We start from the raw sequence: 21195 nt of genomic DNA, 5'->3' as shown, positions 1-21195 counted from the left end.
TGAGTGTGTTAATATTCACACTGATTACCGAACCCTCGAAGGAAGCTGGTGTAGAGGGTGTGAGAGGGAGTGTGTTAATATTCATCTGCATCCCCCACCGGGAGTCCAGTGTAAAGTGTGTTCGAGTAAGCCTATTAATATTCACCCGGATCACTGGCTGCTCACAGCGAGCCCAATTAGACAGTGTGTGAATGAGCATTTTGTTATTCACTCGGATCACTGCCACTCTCAGTGAGTCCAGTGTCGACAGTGTGTGAGTGAGCATGTTAATATTCACCCTGATCACTGGCCCCACACAGCGAACGTAGTGTAGACAGTGTGTGAGTGAGCATATTAATATTCACCCTGATCACTGGCCCCACACAGCGAATGCAGTGTAGACAGTGTGTGAGTGAGTGTGTTAATATTCACTCTGATCACAGACCTCACAAAGGGAGCCCAGTGCAGACAGTATGTAGTGAGTGTGTTAATATTCACCCTGATCACAGGTCTCAGACAGGGAGCCCAGTGTAGACAGTGTATGAGTGAATGTGTCAATATTCATCCTGATCACATGTCTCACACACGGAGCCCAGTGTAGACTGTGTGTGAGTGAGTGTGTAAATATTGACCATGATCACAGGCTTCACACAGGGACCCAGTTTAGACAGTGTGTAAGTGAGTGTGTTAATATTCACCTGGCTCACAGGCCTCACACAGGGAGCTCAGTGTAGATAGTGCGTGAGTGAGTGTGTTAATATTCACCCTGATCACAGGCCTCACACAGGGAGCCCAGTGTAGACAGCGTGTGAGTCAGCGTGTTAATATTCACCCTGATCTCAGGCCTCATCACAGTGAGCCCAGTGTAGACAGTGTGTGAGTGACTGTGTTAATATTCACCCTGATCACAGGCCTCACACATGGAGCCCAGTGTAGACAGTGTGTCACCGAGTGTGTAAATTTTCACCATGATCACAGGCTTCACACAGGGAGCCCAGTGTAGACAGTGTGTAGTGAGTGTGTTAATATTCATCCTGATCACATGTCTCACACACGGAGCCCAGTGTAGACTATGTGTGAGTGAGTGTGTAAATATTCATCATGATCACAGGCTTCACACAGGGACCCAGTTTAGACAGTGTGTGAGTGTGTGTGTTAATATTCACCGGGCTCACAGGCCTCACACAGGGAGCTCAGTGTAGATCGTGCGTGAGTGAGTGTGTTAATATTCACCCTGATCACAGGCCTCACACAGGGAGCCCAGTGTAGACAGTGTGTGAGTGAGTGTGTTAATATTCACCGGGATCACAGGCCTCACACAGGGAGCCCAGTGTAGACAGTGTGTGAGTGAGTGTGTTAATATTCACCGGGATCACAGGCCTCACACAGGGAGCCCAGTGTAGACAGTGTGTGAGTTAGTATGTTAATATTCACCCTGATCTCAAGCCTCATCACAGTGAGCCCAGTGTAGACAGTGTGTGAGTGACTGTGTTAATATTCACCCTGATCACAGGCCTCACACATGGAGCCCAGTGTAGACAGTGTGTCACCGAGTGTGTTAATATTCACCCTGATCACAGATCCCTCACAGAGGGAGCCCAGTGTAGACAGTGTGTGAGTGAGTGTGTTAATATTCACCCTGATCACAGGCCTCACACAGGGAGCCCAGTGTAGACAGTGTGTGAGTGAGTGTGTTAATATTCACCGGGATCACAGGCCTCACACAGGGAGCCCAGTGTAGACAGTGTGTGAGTGAGTTAATATTCACCCAAATCACTGGCCCCTCATAGGGATCCATGTGTAGTGTGTGCGATTGTCATTATTCACCCGGATCACTCGCCCAGTGGACGTGCGTGGGAGAGCAGCTCGCTAACAATATCACACCACATGGAGTCTGAGGCTCCAAAGTCTCTGCTTCTTCTCATCGTTTAATGAATTTCACAAGCACAGTAAAGGGATATTTTGCCAAATTCTTGAGCTGCACTCTGAACTTTTCCTGGGTCACGGCATAAATACCAGTGTTTGTGCAGCAACTCAGCATCTGCAGCATGAATCCAAGTGCACTTACATAATCAGGTATATTGACAGACTTATACCCGAACCACCACATCCGGTAATATATAGAATACAACATAAATACCGCCCATAACAGGATGAAATTTCCGGAGATAACAAACAGTGAAATTATCGATTTTTTGCGGCTCGCCATCTCTGGGTCTCTGGGCCTCTCCCCACTGCTGGGACCCCGGAGTCTCCTGCGGGCTCTGCTGGCCACTAAAATATGTCTGACGGTGACTGCATTGAGCAGCAGAATCAGAACAAACGGGACACCCGGGGTTAGGATATTATGTAGGAACTCGATTGCTGTCCAGACCGGCGAATACAGAACAGCCACTGATACAACACAAAACCAGGGGACGTTCACAAGCAAATACCAACGGTTCAGCATAAAATACCAGAAAATGTTTTTTAAACCGCTCAGTACAGTCACTGTTCCCAGAACCACAGCCGCTGTTTTCTTGGTGCAATATTTAGTTTTCAGCTTCTGACAACAAATGGCCACAAATCGATCAAAGGTGAAAGTGACGGTGAACCAGACAGAACAGTCTGTGACTGCATACAGCAGGACGGCGTGGATATTACACACGGGGAGGGACCGTACAAATTGAAACTGCCGCCAATAAACAACCGGAATGTGCCTCAATATCAGATCGAGGATAACGACCAGTAGATCGGCCACTGCCATGGCCACCAGGTACCGAGTTACACATTTGGAGAGACCGCACTTTCCCCGAGACAGGATCACAATCGTCACTAAGTTCACTGTGAGGGAGGGGAAAAAAAGCAGGAAAATTATATATTAGGTTGGGAGCAAGAGCAACAGTTTAATTAGATTTGGGGTGATGTCTGTAATGCATTACCATTATTAATCGATATCGTCAAGTATATTACCCGTGGAGCGGAATACAGGGTTTATTGTGGCATCAATAAAGGAAATAGCGATAAACGTAACATGAAACTAACAGACGTTTGATCAGTTAGAGATTATATGATAGATCTACCTTTAGCCCAGCAGGCAAAAGCACCGCCCGAGGTCCCAGGAACGCAAAGGACCCGAATCTCCCATGAAGCCTTGATGTCCCGGGACCAGTTGAGCGGTGCAGTTCGCTTCTGTCCCACTGTGTTAGGGAGGGGGAAATCCAGCTGGGATACCTGCTCCTGGTTAGAATATTCATTATACTTAGAACAGAAAATGAATGCAACAGCAAAATGCAGAAACTGCAAACTTGGCGTGCAATAATTACAGACAATTGTATTTAAAATATATGGATGTAATTTGACAATGCTAAGATAATAAATGCTAGCGCACTTCAGTTATAAATGTAACTAGTTGTAAGAAGGTGTTGAAGTTTGAGCTTTCGGCTTTTTTGTTGAAATACTCAAATTGTACCTGACTGAAGGGAAGATTTCCCAAATTACATTGCAAAGAATAGACATGAATTGTAATAAGTAGATATCGTTGATAATGCGCCATTAAATGCATTTATTCACATCAAAATCAGATGTCTTATCTCACAGGCAAAGAGCCGCCAAACGATTTTGTAAATTATCTGAAGTCAAATGGAAGATTTATCCATGTACTTTTTCACCTGTTGGTGTTCACGTGTTCAGAGAATATTAGACGAGAAAATATGAACGTACTTTCTTATCCTCAGTACTTCAGTTAAAATCTGCAGGGATTGTGTATTTTGAAGTGCAGCAGAAGTCAACAGAGCATCACTCTGGGCCTCACTGAGCGATCGATTAAACTGTGAAAGACGGACAGGGGATACAATTGTAAAGTAAAATCATGGATTGGAAATAAAAGTATTGAAATAAGGCCGAATGAAGATTTTATGACAATGTAATTGATCCTCGTTGTCCTGTTCCAGCCATCAGAAGCAATGCCACTAATGCAGAACTGGAGATGGTGGGACAGGAGACACTGACTGGAACTGAATGATTAGCGGATATTTCAGACATGTAAACCTGTGCCTATGATCTGCTAGCAAATTTCCCTGTGACTCTGTGTAAATAACCATACCGAACATTGGGTGAAAACAACTGCAAAATAGTGCGGTTGCTGGAAATCTGAAATGGAAACAGGACATTTTGGAAATTCTCAGCATGTCACGCAGCATCGGTGGAGAGAGAAACAGAGTTAATGTTTCAGTTCCATGCCCTGTCATCATTAGGTGAAAAATCTTATGAACCAAGACAACATTATTCTGATCTGTTACACATTTTGAGTGCAGAAAACAGGCTGTAATTCGTTAAATAAAGAGTCTCGACCAATATAGTCGGCTGAGTTAAATATAGAACATTTGAATCTTGGTAACATTGAACAACGTTCAGAATCGATAACCGACAGCAGCGTGGATGGGATTGGGAATGACAAGGAGAGAAACACAATAAACAGTATTTATAGCAACATTGCTGTGTAAATAGACTTAGCAGGGACACAAACAGAAGCAAGGATGTTCCAGTAATTTTAAACTACAACCCATGTTGTAAGAAAGAAGCAGTAACTAGAGCCACAGTGTACCATTAATAAGAGAGTATCCCACGGGTAATAGTAAGAATAATATTATAGTGTAACATGGTTTATAGAAATAATATAGGGACTGACATACTTACTAGTAACACCAACAATATCAAGGATGGGATAGTAAATATTTGGAGAATCATAGAATGTTTACAGCACAGAAGGATGTAATTCGGCCCCCGAACCCGTGCTAGCTCTGTTCAGTAGCACTTCAGGTCGTCCCAATCCCCCGCCCTCTCCCCGTAGCCCTGATTCATTTCATTTCAAGTAGTTACCCGATTCCCTTTTGAAAGCCACGATTTAATCTACCTCCACTATCATTTGAAGCAGCGCATTCCAGATCCTAACCACTCACTGTGTAAAAAATATTCAAGGTGAATGTCAGAAGAATCAAAGGCGACATGAGGAAACACTATTTATGCAGCAAGTGGTTGTAATCAAGAATGCACAGAGCCAGCACGGGCTTGAGGGGAAGAATGGATTCCTCCTGTGCGCTAACCATTCTATGATTCTATGTTTAATTTACCAATAATCTTATACCAGTGTAACTTTGCTCATGACATTGTGGCCATTGGAGCAAACCCTCATAATTTTGAACACTTCTATTCAATCTCCCTCTGAACGTCTCTACTATAAGTAAACCAAACCCAGCGTCTCTCGTCTCCCCACATAACTGAAATCCTCATCCCTGATGTCTATGATAAATTCTGTCCACACAAGCGGCAGACGATGACCACCTCCAACAAGCGATAGTCTAACTTCGTCCACGGGAAAATTCATCCCCGAATACTCCACCATCAAAATCCTCAGGGTCGCCATTAATCAGAAACTTAACTGGACCAGCCACATGAATGTTGTGGCGACTACAGCAGGCCAGAGGCTGGGTATTCTGCAGTGACTCATGACTCCACCAAGTGTCTCCAGCACTTAAAGCACACAGTTACGTTATGGATTGCTATCTGTAGACATTCTTAGGACATGTGGGTAAAACCCTACTATTTCATATTAAATATTTCACAATACTATGGACAATTAAATATATTAAAAGGAGTCTGCAAGATAAGAGTTTATAAAGTGTCATATTCATGACAAGATTGGTATCTGTGAATGAACATTAATGGTCTAATAATCTGTAAGAACTATATGAGGGCCTAGAATTTACGCTCTGAATTACCGATCCAAAACTATCTGTTCTGTGCGGCCCCCTTAGAGGGATTTACGTTTCATGGGTAGACTGGAGAAGCTGAGGTTGTTCTCCTTGGCACAGAGAAGATTGGGAGGAGATTTGAAAGAGGTGATCAGAATCAGGAGACGAATTTCAAGCCCGTCTTTTTAGAGTTTATTCTCCGTAAATGCATGTGTGACGGCTCTTGTCTCTTTCAAAAGACATGTGTGACTTGTCCTATCGCTTTTCTCGCCTGTGCGGCAGAAGAAGATACGAAATACGATCTGGAGTCATCATCATAGGTCGTCCCGAAAACGAGGATGACTTGCTTCCACAGCAGAAGGCTGAAATTCATAGATGTTTCAATGCAGCACCCGATGTTCCAGTCCTGAACTCCAGGGGTGGAAGATGCCTGTGCGTGGATGTTTTAACGTGTGATGACAGTGGCACATCAGCCATCACACGGGCTTGACAGAGCTAGGTCTTTAACCAGTGGCAAGGGTTAACCAGGCCAACTGGAGACCTGCTCTGCTGCATGGACCTAGTGCACACACAAATTGCAGTGCAGTCAGGCCGTGCTGCCCCTAGCCCATTTGACACATTCTGCCTGCTCTGCCATTCAACAAGATCATGGCTAATCTTCTAACACAACTCCACTTTCTGGCACTATCCTCATATCCCGTAATTCTCCTAGTTGCCAAAAATCTATCGAACTCTGTCAGGAATGTACTAAAAAACTCAGCATCCACATGCCTCTGGGATAGAAAATTCCAAAGATTCACAACTATTTGAGTGAAAAGATATCTCCTTATTTTAATCCTAAATGACCGAGCCATTCTTCTGAGACTGTGACCCCGTGTTTTAGATTGTCCAGCATTAACCCTGTCAAGACTGTTACGGGTTATATATTTTTCAATTAGATTACTTCTCATTCTTCTAAACTCTACGAAATATAGGCCTAATCTATTCAAACGCTTCACATTGGGCAATGCCCTCATGCCAGGTTCCAATCTAATGAACCTTCACTTCACTTAGGTAAGGTGACCAGACAAGGACACAGTACACCAGAGTTGGCTAAATTGGACTGGGGAAATAGATTAAAGTTTAGGACGGTTGATAAACAGTGTCATAAATATAAGGAGATATTTCACAACTCTCAAGAAAAATATATTCCAGTGAGAAGAAAAGGGTCTCAAAGAAAAGCTAGCCATCTGTGTTTAACTAAAGAAATAAAGGACGGTATCCAATTAAAAACAAAGGCATACAAAGTGGCCAAAACTAGTGAGAGGACAGAAGATTGGGAAGCTTTCAAAAATCAGCAAAGAATGACAATAAAATGAATGAGAAAGGGATGATAGATAATGAAATTAAACTAGCACTAAATATAAACAGATAGCAAGAATTTCTACAGGTATATAAAAAGAAAAAGAGTGGCTAAAGGTAATCCGGGTCCCTTAGAGTATGAGACTGGGGAATTAGTAATGGGGAACATGGACAAGGCAGAAACTATTAACAAATATTTTGTATCGGTCTTTACGGTAGAGGATACAAACAAATTCCCAACAGTGGATAGTCAAGGGGCAAATGGGGTGGGAGGAACTTAACACAATCACAATCACTGAGGAGGTGGTACTCAGTGAGATAATAGGAATACAGGCGGATAAAACCCCTGGACCTGATTGCTTGCATCCTCGGGTCTTCAGTGAAGTAGTGGCAGGGATACATTGGTTGTAATTTAGAAAAATCACCTGGATTCTGGGGACGTCCCAGCAGATTGAAAAACTGCAAATGTAACGCCCCTTTTTAAAAAAGGAGGCAGACAAAAAGCAGGAAACTATAGACCAGTTAGCCTAACATCTGTGGCTGGGAAAATGTTGGAATCCATTATTAATCAAGCAGTAGCGGGACATTTGTAAAAGCATAATTTGGTCAGGCAGAGTTCGCATGGATTTATGAAAGGGAACTCATGTCTGACAAATTTGCTGGAATTATTTGAGGATGTAACGAACTGGGTGGATAACGGGGAATCAGTGGGTGTGGTGTATTTGGATTTCGAGAAGGAATTTGACAAGGTGCCAAATAAAAGGTTACTGCACAAGCTAAAAGTTCACGTTGTTGCGGGTAATAGAGTAGCAAGGATAGAGGATTGGCTAATTAAATGAAAACAGAGAGTCGGGATAATTGGTTAATTCTCGGGTTGGCAATCAGCAACTAATGGGGTGCTGCAGGGATCAGTGCTGGGAACCCAACTATTTACACTCTATATTAACTGCTTCGAAGAAAGGACCGAGTGTAATATATCCAAATATGCTGATGATATAAAGATGGGAGGAAAAGCAATGTGTGAGCAGGATTCAAAAAATCTGCCAAAGGACATAGACAGGCTAAGTGAGTGGGCACACATTTGGCAGATTTAGTATAATGTTGGAAAGTGTTGAGGCAGAAAAATGTCACAAGAAAGTTAGTATTTAAATGGAGAAAAAATGCAAAGTGCTGCAATACAGCGGGATCTGGCGTTACTTGTGCATGAAACAGCAAAGGTTAGTATGCAGCCAAAGCAAGTGATGAGGAATGCCAAAGAAATCTCGGCTTTATTGCAAAGTTGATGGATTATAAAAGCAGGGAAGTCTTGCTACAGTTCCACAGGGTTTTTGTGACGCCACGCTTGGAATACTGCGTGCAGTTTTGGTTTCCATATTTATGAAAGAATATAATTGCTTTGGAGGCAGTTCAGAGAAGGTTCACTAGGTTGATTCCGGAGATGAGGGGGTTCACTTATAAGGAAAGGTTGAGTAGGTTGGGCCTCTACTCATTGGAATTCAGAAGAAAGAGAGGTGATCTTATCGAAATGCATAAGATTATGAGGGGGCTTGACAAGGTGGATGCAGAGAGGATGTTTCCACTGATGGGGGAGACTATAACTAGGGGGCATGGTCTTAGAATAAGGGGCCGTGCAATTTAAACTGAGATGAGGAGGAATTTCTTCTCTCAGCGGGTTGCAAATTTGTGGAATTCGCTGCCTCAGAGAGCTGCGGATGCCGGGACATTCAATACATTTAAGACAGAGATATATAATTTCTTAAACGATAAGTGAATAAGGGGTTATGGGGAGCGGGAAGGGAAGTGGAACTGATTCCATCATCGGATCAGCCCTGATCGTATTAATTGGCGGAGCAGGCTCGAAGGGTCGCATGGCCTACTCCTGCTCCTATTTCTTATGTTCTTATGTTTACCAAGTGTGGTATCACAAATGCCCTGTATAATTGTAGAGACGTGTCCTGTCTCTTTAAAGCGCCTATGTCACTGCTCCTGGCTCGTTAAACAGCCTGTGTGACTGGTACTGTCTCAGCAAAAAGCCTGTGTGACTAGCCCTTCTTTAAAAAAGCCTGTGTGACAGGTCCTGTCTCGTTTAAAAGCCTGTGAGACTGGTCCTGTCCCTATACAAAGCCTGTATGACTTGTGTAAAAATCCGTATTACTGGTTCTGTCTCTTTAAAAATCAAATGTGACTTGTCCTTTATCTTTAAAACGACAGTGACAGTGTTTCTGTGTCACTCCGCCCTGCTGTTTAGGGGCTCACTGCATGTTGTACAATTACTGGCTGTTTGTCCGCCCTCCTGTTTTGAGGCACATTGCATGTTATACAATGAGAACCTTATCTCGAGTAGAGCCGTAATGTTTTTTTTTAAAGAGGACGATGGATTTTGGGACGACAGGTGTGTCGATGGTGCAGAATTACTGAGATTAGTTCTGTGACACAGAAGTGGCTTCACAGAGTTGCGAAGACACCTTTGCTGGAAAATAGTGTTGATAATTGAAGACCTATGCCTAGAAATCCGTCATTCACTGCAGTACAACTAAATATCCGGTGCTGAGTGTAACGGGCGCCCGATCAGATACCGCCCGTTTAGCTCCACTGCCCGGAGAAATGTCTCCGTCCTTGTCTGCAGACCTCGGCAGATATCAAACATCACAGCGTGCTGATTAATTGGACTAAGATTTTGCCTCTCAAAGGCTTGGCTTGAAACCAATTCACAGTCATTTGTTATCCTCCGAGGTAAATTGTTCCAGGTGTGGGGAGATGTGAGTTAAATCTAAAAGTAATTACAACTATTTCTGTCTCAGCCAACACTCTGCTGCCCGTGTCCTAACTCACTCCAAGCCTAGCTCACCCAACCACCCCGCCCGTTGCTCGGTGACCGACAACGGTGCCCAGTCCGATAATGCCTCGATTTTATACTTTTCATCCTCGTGTTCAAGGCCCAACTCATTGCCACATGTCCAGTAAAGGATTTGCATCCCGAAAATGCAAACGTTAGTTTTTTTATGTTTAGTATTTTACCATAAATACTTTTCACCCCCCGCCCCCAGGCAGCAATTGCATGCTTACAATTGGCATCAAGGGGATGAGGCACCCGGGAGGGGCTATAATTCAGCTCGGACTGCAGCACAAAACAACACCAACTCTAATTCTCCCCTCAAAGTCACACATCATCCAGACATCGACTTTTCCTTAAATCCATTCTTGGGATGAGGGCATCACTGGCAAGACCAGCATTTTTTGCCTATCCCTAATTGCCTTTGAGAAGATGGTGGTGAGCCACCTTATACAATTGAATGGCTTGCTCGACCATTTCAGAGTCAAGCACATTACTGTGGTCTGGAGTCACATTTTGGTCAGAATGGGTAAAGACAGCACATTTCCTTCCCAAAAGGACGTTAGTGAATCAGATCGTTTTTTTTTACTACAATCCATTAGTTTCATGGTTACCATGACTGATATTGCTTTTTAATCCTGATTTGTTTATTTAATTTAATTAAAATTCCCCCGAGTATGTGATTACTCTGATTCATTCATCCATGTATCTGGATTACTAGTCAAGCATCATAAGCACTATGCTACCATATGCTTCAAATCTCGCGTCGTTCCTTCATCGTCACTAGTTCAAAATCGTGAAATTCCTTCAGCATCAGCATTGTGTGAGCACCTTCACCACATGGACTGCAGCAGCTCTAGATGAACGCCAGCCATTTTCTCATGGGTAACTATGCATGTGCAATTAACACCGGCTGTAACAGCATCACACCTAGTCTGCAAGCAAATAAATCCAATAATAAAATGAGAATAAAATCAATGATTCTGAATTTAGGAAGTCACAGACAGACTGTTGAATTGGGCAGACACATGGCAGATGCAATTTGGCACAGAAAAGTGTGAAGTGATAGATTTTGGTAGGAAATATGAGCAGAAGCAAACTAAACTAAACGGTAAAAGTTTAAAGTGGGTACAAGATCAGAGAGACATGGGGAATCCCTACAGAAATATTTGAAGGTGCTAGGACACGTTGCGATAGCTGTTAAAAAAGCATACGGAGTTCTTGGCTTTAAAACAGAGACATGGTGTAACACAAATCCACTACCGAACATCAACCTTTTAGAAACAATTTGCTCGGCCCCAGCTGGAGTGTTCCGTCTAATTCTGAGAAGGACACATTATCAATGATGTCAAGGATAAGAGTGGGTGCAGAGGATGTTACCAGAATGGCACGTGGGATGTGAGAATTAATAGAATCATAGAAATTTACAGCACAGAACGAGGCCATTCGGCCCTTCAAGTCTGCCACTGTCGACGAAGAGTTATCAACCTAATAACGTTTCAGTGGTTTTGGTTCATACCCTTGCAGGTTACCGCACTTCAAATGACTATACAAGTACTTTTTAAATGTAATAAGATTATCTGCCTCCACCATCATTTCAGGCAGTGATTTCCAGACCCACACCACACACTTGGTAATATAAAATCTGCTCAACTCCCTTCTAATCCTTCTATCAATTACCTTAAATATATGGCCACTGGTTACTGACCTCGCTGTTACTGGAAATTGCTCCTTCCAATCCACTATACGTCGGCCCTTCATCATTGTGTACACCTCAATGAAGATTCCCCTCACACTCCTCTGTTCCAAAGAAAACAGCGCCAGCCTGTCCAATATTTGCTCATAGATATAATTTTTTAGTTTTGTCAAAATCCTTTTAATTCTCGTCTGTACTCTCTCCAGTTCAAGCACATATTTCCTGTAATGCTCTGACAAGAATTGTACGCAAGAATTGAAGCTGTGGCCGAACTAATGATTTTTACAGTTCTAGCATAATCTATCTGCTCTTATATCCTTGGCTCGGCTAATAAAGGCAAGCATTCCATAGGTCATCTTAAACACCTGATCTGCCTGTCCTGGTACCTTCAGGGATCTGTGGGATGCACAACATGGTCCCGTTGTTCCTCTGCATTTCTCAGTATCCTACCATTTACTGTGTATTCCCTTGCCTTGTGAGCATTCCCCAAATGTATTACCTCTCACTTCTCCAGATTGAATTCCATGTGCCACTGCTTTGCCAACCTGACAAGTCCATTGATATCGTCCTGCAGTCTACAGCTATCTTACTCACTATCACTGACAAGGGTGGCGGTGCTGCTGTTTGGTGAACCGACCTCTATCTTGCAGAGGCTGATCTCGTAATCTCTGACACCTCATCCTACCTATTCCTGCACCTCGACCCCACTACCGAACATCAAGCCACCATTTCCCAGTCCGTCACTGACCTCATCTCATCTGGAACCTTACCTCCACAGCCAGCAACCTCATAGTTCCCCAAACCCGCTCAGCCCACTTCTACCTCTTTCCCGAGATCCACAAACAGGACTTACCCGATAGACGCATCGTTGCAGCTGTTCTTGACCCATGGAATGGATTGCTTCCTTTGTCGACTCTACTTTTTCCCCCTTTGCTCCCTCTTCTCATCGACATTTGCGACTCCTTCGATGCCCTCTGTCACTTTAACAGTTTCCAGTTTTGTGGCAGCAACCATCTCCTTTTCACCATGGACGTCCAATCCCTCTGCATGTCCATCGCCCACCAGCATGGCCTGAGGGCGCTCTGCTCCTTCCTCAAGCAGCGGCCCAATCAGTTCCCCACCACCAACACCCTCTTCCACCTGACTGAACTTGTTGTCATCTTGAACAGTTCGTCTTTAACTCCCTTCAATTCCTCCAAATTAAAGGTGTTGCTACGCGAACCTGCATGGGTCCTTGCTATGCCTTCTGTTCACGGAAGATGTGGAATATTTTTTCCACTCCAAATCCGGTCCCCTCCCACACCAAGGTTTTCCGATAGATTGATGACTGTATCCATACCTTTTCTTGCTCTCGCCCTAAACTTGAACATTTTGTTCACTTTGCATCCAATTTCCACCCTTCCCTCAGCATAACATGATCCACCTCCGACTCTTCCATTCCATTCCTCGACTTCTCTGTCTCCATTTCTGGTGATAGACTATTGACAAACATTGACTTTAAGCCCACTGACTCCCACAGCTACCTGGACTACACTTCCACCCACCTGGAATCCTGTAAGGACTCCATTCCATTCTCCCAGTTGCTTGATCTGCATCGCATCTGCTCTGACGATGCCACCTTCCACACTATTGCCTCTGAAATGTCTTCGTTCTTTGCTCAACCAAGGATTCCCATTCCCCATGGATAACATGGCTCTCTACCATGCCTATTCTACTTCGTGGACCTCTGCTCACACACTTTCCCCTCCCTCTTGGAACCTTCCCCTCTCTCTAAGAACCATGACAGGTCTCCCTTCGTCCTCACCTTTCACCCCACCAGCCTCCACGTTCAAGGGATCATCCTCCACCATTTCTGCTAGCTCCAGCGTGACCCACCACCAATCACATCTTCCCCTCCCACTCTCAGCATTCTGAAGGGATTGCTCCATCCGCAACACCCTGGTCCATTCCACAATCACGTCAAGCACCACCTCCTCTTCCCATGGTACATTCCCGTGCAAGCACAGGAGATGCAATACCTGCCATCTTATCTCTTTCCTTCCTATTGTCCAGTGCCCCAAATATTCGTTCCAGGTGAAACAGCGATTTACATGTACTTCTTTCAATTTAGTAAACAATATTTGCTGCACACGATATGGTCCCCGCAATATTGGGGAGACCACATGCAAATTGGTTGACTGCTTTTTAGAACACCTTCATTCAGTCGGTATGTGTGACCCCAAACAACCATTCGCCTGTCACTTTAATTCTCGACTCCAGTCCCACCCTGATATGTCCATCCTCTGACTCCTGCACTGTTCCAATGAAGTTCAATGCAATTTCGAGGAACCTCACCTTTCCTTTAAGAACTTTTATGCCCTCTGGATTCAAAATCGAGTTCAACAATTTTAGAGATTAAACTTTACCCATATTTTACTCTGATATATTTTTTCTCTCACTTTGTTTCCCATGGCAGCTTATAATTATCCTCCCCTTTGCATTCTATCTCAGCTAATCTTTTTCTAACTTCCGATACTATCATCTCAAGTTTGCCCATCATGCCTTTGGTCTCTCAAATCTCTCCTGTCTTCCACCCCATTACAGATCATCCATTTTGTTCTTTTCTGCCCTCCTCCTTTCAGTGATCCTTAACAATTTGATCATTTTGAAAATTTGCCACTTCTGACGAAGGGTCAACGAACTGATATGTTACATCTGCTTCACTCCACAGATGCTGCCTGACCCGCTGAGATTTCCAGCCTTTTCTGTTCGTATTTCAGGTTCCAGCATCTGCATTGTTTTGCTTTCATATGATATGAGTTCGGAACTCTGCTCAGGTTCAAATAGATCGCTCAGGTTTTGAACAGTCTCGTTCAGCCTCAGACATTTGCCAGTGAGGGGGCTGAGTTGTTTGATAGATAACCGAGTTTGTGACGAGGACTGAAGGCAATGACTTGGGTGCTCCAAGATTTAAATGACACACACAGTAATGCAGTTATTCATGGTTTACAAATCTAATAGTCGGTTATAGAGAATTACCAGGGACACCAATAGCAGCAAAGAGGGGAGAGTAAATTACAAGGACAGTGATACAGTTAGCAAAGGTTTGCAGAGTTAACAGTTGGACACAGAGACTTACCAGGAACACCAACAGCAGCAAGGAGCGGATAGTAAAGGTATTCAATAGTCTGAAGTACACCACTGATTCGCAATTCTAATGGCAATCTATCATAATTTTCAACAAGAACGTTAAAAAGCAAGATGAAACTCCTGTCCATCGTTGTAATATTCCAATGCACTGTTTTCAGATTCCGATCCATTGCTGTATCATTCTGATCCAGTTTTTTCAGATTCTGTCTCCCTTTCTGTGGAGCAGCATGCAAACCCCTGATAGTGCTGGAGGGGATGCTCACACTGACACTATGGGAAAACACATTGAAAGGAGTCCTTTTTTAATAGAACAAGTAAAATCTGCACTGATACAATTAGTCTCTGTGGAGACTGACATTAGGTACAGTCACTGAACAAACAGTTTCTGTTACCCCGTGGAGACTGACATTAATTACAGTAAGTGAACAACCAGTTTCAGTTAACCCCTTTCAATCATGGTTCTATATTAATGGCAGGGCTTCTTTTGATCGAGCATGATGGCCTGGACATGTCTAAAGGCATAATCTCAAAGTTTGCAGATGATATGGAACTCAGAAATGTAGTAAACAGTGAGGAGGGGAGCAGAGTTCAGGGGAGCATAGAACGTCTGCTGAATTGGACAGACACACGACAGGTAAAATTTAACAAGTGTGAAGTGATACATTTTGGGAGGAAAAATGAGGAGTGGCAATATAAACTGAATGGTGCAATTTTAAATAGGGTGCAGATCGACAGACTTAATTGTTTACGTATACTACTCCTTGAAAGACAACTTGATAAGATTGCAAAAAACGCATGCAGGATCTTTGACACTTTAAATAATCAAGTACGGCAGCATAGTGGTTATTTTACAGGACTAGTAATCCAGAGGCCCGGACTAATGATCCAGAGACCTGAGTTGAAATCTCACCATGGCAGCTGTGGAACTTAAATGCAATTAAATAAACTGGAATGAAAAGATAATATTGGTAAGGTTGACCGTGCACCTACTGGATTGTAGTAAAAACCCATCTGTCATGCACTATCCCTATATGCCTTGATTCCCTTAATATCCAAACATCTAGCGATCTCTGTATTGACTATACTCAACGAATGAGCTTCAACAGACCCCTGGGGTAAGAATTCCAAACATTCACCATCCTCTGAGTGATGACATTTCTGCTCATCTCTGTCCCAAATGGCCGACCCCTTATTCTGAGACTGTGACCTCGTATTCGAGAAACCCCATCCAGGGGAACCATCCTCCCTGTCTATGCTGTCAAGCCCTGTAAGAATTTGGTATGTTTCAATCATTCTTCTAAACTTTAGAGAATATAGGCATAGTTTACTCAATCTCTCCACACGTGACAATCCCGCCATCCCAGGAATCAGCCTGGTGAACCTTCGCTGCATTCCCTCAATGCCATGTATGTCCTTCCTTTGGTACCTGCATGTTATCTTTTAGTGATTCGTATAAAAGGGCATCCAGGTCCCTATGAACACCAACTTTTCACAATCTCTCACCATTTAAATAACCCTCCACTCTTCCATTTTGTTCCCCAAAGTAGACACATTCCCATGTCTCCACATTATCCTTCAATTTCCATGATCTTGGCCACTTACTTATCTTGTCTATATCCCTTTGAAGCCTCTTTGCATCAACGTCACAGCTTACTTTCCCACCTAGCTTTGTATCATCAACAAACTTGTATATAGTACATTCGGAAGTCTCATCCAAATTATTGATATAGATTGTGAATAACTGAGACCCAAGCCCTGATCCTTGTGGTACACCATTAGTTACATCCTGCCAACCCAAATATGACTGTTGTATTCCTGCTCTCTGTTTTTTTTTCCCCCGTTAAACAATCCTCAATCCATGCTGGAATATTACGACCAATCCCATGGGCCCTAATTTTTGTTTGATAACATCTTGTGTGGTACCTTATTGAATGCCTTCTGAAAATCCAAATATATCACATCTACTGCTCTCCCCCTTATCTATTCTGTTACTTACAACCTCAGAAATCTCAATCAGATGCGACAAACCTGATTTCCCTTTCAAAATGATTGGAGGCCTAGATAGGAATGAGAATTTCGTCTGTCTACTGATTGTGAGGTGGTTTTCATGATTAAGAACTGTACAATATTCCTACAGGGTACGGTCCACAATGAAAAGAAGGACTGGTAGCTGTAAGCAAAATGGAATGGAAGGGATTTGAGTTTAGGAGCAGGAAGGTCTCACTGCAGTTGTATAAGGCCTTGGTGAGGCCTCACCTTGAATACTGTGCACAATTTTGTTCTCCTAATCTCAGGAAGGACATTCTTGCTATTGCGGGAGTGCAGCGAAGGTTCACCAGACTGATTCCCGGGATGGCAGGAGTGACATATGAAGAAAGAGTGGATCGACTAGGCTTATATTCACTGGGATTTAGAAGAATGAGAGGAGATCTCATAGAAACATATAAAATTCTGACGGGATTGGACAAGTTAAATGCAGGAAGAATGTTCCCGATGTTGGGGAAGTCCAGAAGCAGGGGATACAGTCTAAGTATGAGTGGTAAGCCATTTAGGACCGAGATGAGGAGAAACTTCTTCACTCAGAGCGTTGTTAACCTGTGGAATTCTCTACCACAGAAAGTTGTTGATGCCAGTTCGTTAGATATATTCAAGATGGAGTTAGATATGGCCCTTGGGGCTAACGGGATCAGGGGGTATGTCGAGAAAGCAGGAATGGGGTACTGAAGTTGCATGATCAGCCATAATCTTATTGAATTGTGGTGCAGATTCGAAGGGGCGAATGGCCTACTCCTGCACCTATTTTCTATGTTTCTCTAAACCCTGTGTTCGCTCTTCCCAATCCTATTATTTTTTTCTAAGTGCCCTGTTACCAAGTCCTGACTAATATATTCTAGCTAACTTCTACTGATATCAGGCTAACTGCTTTGTAGTTCCCCGTTTTCTCTCCCCCTCCTTTCTTAAATAGGGGGGTGGGGATTACATTTGCTACCTTCCAATGCACAGGAAACATTCTAGAATCTATGGCAGTTTAGAAGATGAAAACCAATGCAGCCACTATCTCTATAGCCATCGAATTCAAAACCCTAGGATGTAAGCCATCAGGTCCACGGGATTTATCGGCTTTCAGTCCCACTAATTTCTCCAGTATTATTTTCTTTCAGTTACTCATTCTCGCCAGAACCTTGGTTCACCACTATTTCTGCGAGGTTTTTTGTACCTTTTTTCATGAAGACACAAAGTATGTGTTTAATTGTTCTGCCATTTCTAATTACACGTTATAATTTCTCCTGTCTCACCCACTAAGGGACCCATTTTTACTTTCTCTAATCTTTTCCTTTTTGCATACTTATATCAGATTTTACAGTCTATCCTCCTGTAATTTGTTGCTGGTCTTCTCTCTATTGACTATGCCCTACAATGAGGTGTCATCAGCTAATTAAAAAATTCTGTTTTGGTTCCAAAGTCTAAATCTTTAACATAAATTGTGAACAACTGTGGTTCGAGGGCTGAACCTTGTCGAACACCACGTCCTGACTGCTGCCACGATGAATCGCTGCACTTTACCTCCATCCTATGCTTTCTGTCTTGAAGCCAGCTAACTATCCATTCTGCTATTTGTACCAAAAGTCCATATTCTCTGACCTTATTCACTAGTCTATTATGTGGTACTTTATCGAATGCCTTTTAAAGCTATGTATATTAGATCTACTGCATTACTATTGTCGACTGCCTCTGTTAGATCTTCAAAAAAGTCAGTGAGGTTGCCCAAGCAACCCATTTTAAAATCCATGCTGACTTTTCATTATTAAATTTTTGGGTTCTAGATGATCTTCTAATTTCTCTTTTAGTAGGGATTTCGTTGTTTTTTTCTACCTCTGATGTTACGTTGTCTGCTTTACAGTTCTCTGAACATAATCTTTCTTCCTTTTTAATATAAGTATTACGTTAGCTATCTGCGAGTCCACTGGCACGATAACCTTTTCGAATGAGTTATTTAACGTGTAGAGTAATGCCTCTGCAATTTCTTTCCTGGATTATTTTAAAATGCGATAATATAATCCATCCTGACCAGGGGTTTCATCGTCTTTGACTATGATTAATTACATAAGACCATGACACAAGAAATATGAGCAGAAGTAAGCCACCCAGACCCTCGAGCCTGCACCGCCATTCAATAATTTCTCCACTCATTTTATTTTAAATGTACTTATCTCATTACTAATCTCATCATCAATGTCGCGTCAAAATGTTCGAGCTCCCTGGTAAATATTGAAGCAAAATAATTATTGAATATGTCTTCCAGCTCTCTATCGTTACCTATGGTATTGAGCGGTCCATTACTTCGTTATTCGATTCATATCCCTATTTTTTATTGATGTGCCTTTTAAAATAGTTTATTATATTGTTTTATGTTCCTTAATAATTTTAATTTCTTACTTCCTCTTTTCCTTCCTCAGTACTTTATTGGCCTTTCCTAATCTCTTCATATTTTCCCTGATCATGCTATCCATGTGCTTAGTTCAGGATTATTTCCTTACCTATGTTGTTCCTTTATGTCCATTGTATCATTCGTCCATGGTGTCTAATTCGTGTTTAGCATGTTCATGTTTTTAACGGAGTAAATTGTTCTCGAACGCCGCTGAACAACATTTTTAATATTTCCCATTGCTGTTCTCTGTCATTGTTTGCCAATATTGTTTTTCATTTTATTTTGCTATGTTCCATACTCACCCCCTCAAAATCAGCTTTTCTCCAATCCTTTATCCTGGTCTCATACTTTCGTCGTTCTGAATTATTATCTTATTATACTATGGTCACCTTTGCCTCGATTCTCCCCAATTTTGCTTCTCGTATCTTCTCTGGTTCATTCCTCATTAGTAATTCCAAAAGCGAATCCTCTACTGTTGTGCTTTTTAAATCGTGGGTTCGAAAGGAGTCGTGTCCAAATGGTCGGAACTCCATTCCCTTAACCCCGTTACCTAACTCTTCTGTACAATTAATATTGGTGGAGTTGAAATCACATAGGTACTATTTTATGTGTTTTACTCTTCCATCATTTGTTGGCATATTTTTTCCACCACCTCCCTTCCACTATTGGATGGAGTGTATACTACACCTATTAGTGTGTTTGATCCTTTATTATCTTTGATCATATTCACATGTAGTCTCTTTCTGTCTTGCTTATAGCGGGCAACACTTTTTTCTACTACAATTATGTTACTGCTAATAAGTACAGCTATTCACACCCCCCACTTTCTCCTATCTATTATTTTTTAATCTGTTCTACCCTGCAATGTGTAATTCCCAGTCATTGTTTTATAGGGACTTTCAAAGCATTTGCTCATCTGCAATTCCTAATCTCTCACCATTTAGTAAATATTAGGTTTGTAATTCTTGGACTGTAATGATGAACATCTCACACTTTCAGAGATTCAACAACAGTTTTGCCCGCGCAGTGGATCTGTCAATGTCCCTATAAGACCTCCAATTTCCACCTATGTACATCAACCGTCTCCGCCCTTGCCTCAGCTCATTCCCTGCTGCAGCCCTCATTCATGCCTTTGCGATCTCTAGAGTTGTCTACTCCAAAGCAATCCTGGCTCACTTCCCAGATTTTACCTGCATAAACTAGAGGTGATACAAAACTCAGCCGCTGGTGTCCGAACTCGCACCAAGTCCGACTCACCCACCACAACTGTGCTCGCTGACCAACAATTGCTACCGGTTAAGCAACACCTCGAGTTAAAAATCCCATCCTTTTTTTTCAAATTTCAACATCGCCTCGTTCCTTCCCTATCACTTTAATCCCCCCCAACCCCACAACACCCCGAGATGCCTGCACTCCTCTAATTCTGCTCTGATGGGCATCCCTGCTTACAATCGCTCACCCATTGGTGGCCGTGCCTTCTGTTTCCTGGGCCGCAATCTCTGAAACTCGCTGCCCAAACCTCTCCACCTCTTTACCTCTCTTTCCTCCTTCAAGACATTCCTTGAAACATAATGCTTTGATCAAGCTATTGGCCACCTGCGTTAAGTTCTACGTATGCGGTTCGCTGTCAATTGTTTAGCGCATAATACTCCTTGAAGCACCTTGGGGCAGTTCACAACGTTAAAGCCGGCTTATCAATATGTGTTGCTGTTTTTGTTGTTATGTGCAAAGCAGATAAACAAACATCTATTCCTTCATTCAAGTTGAAACATATAAGACAATGAGGGTGCTCGACAAGATAGATACAGATGGGATGTTTCCACTAATGGTGGAATCTCGAATTTACGTGCATAGTTTCAGAATAAGGGAGCGCCCATTTAATACTGAGATGAGGAGGAATTTATTCTCTCAGACAGTTGTAAATCTATGGAAATTTCTGTCCCGGAGAACCATGGAGGCTGGGTCGTTGAATATATTTAAGGCAGAGTTAGACAGATTAATTCTGCAAATGATTATCGGTTAATTAACGGTGATTAAATGAATTTTTATTTTTTAC

At 42.7% G+C, this 21195-nt stretch overlaps 1 protein-coding gene across 1 annotated transcript; it reads right to left on the bottom strand.

Moving 5' to 3' along the window:
- Positions 1 to 1900: 1900 nt before the first annotated feature.
- On the bottom strand, positions 1901 to 14910 carry LOC139240610 (probable G-protein coupled receptor 139). Its single transcript, XM_070869163.1, has 2 exons — positions 14700 to 14910; positions 1901 to 2802 (listed from the first exon to the last, which is right to left on the bottom strand). Exons 1-2 carry the CDS (start codon positions 14878 to 14880, stop codon positions 1901 to 1903), a joined length of 1083 nt encoding a protein of 360 aa, XP_070725264.1. The 5' UTR covers positions 14881 to 14910.
- Between the last annotated feature and the right edge of the window lie 6285 nt (positions 14911 to 21195).

The sequence above is a fragment of the Pristiophorus japonicus genome, chromosome 32, assembly GCF_044704955.1.
Source record: "Pristiophorus japonicus isolate sPriJap1 chromosome 32, sPriJap1.hap1, whole genome shotgun sequence".
In the NCBI taxonomy this organism is placed as follows: Eukaryota; Metazoa; Chordata; class Chondrichthyes; family Pristiophoridae; genus Pristiophorus; species Pristiophorus japonicus.
Note: the sequence above shows the minus strand (reverse complement) of the source record. Positions and strands in the feature narration are given on the sequence as shown.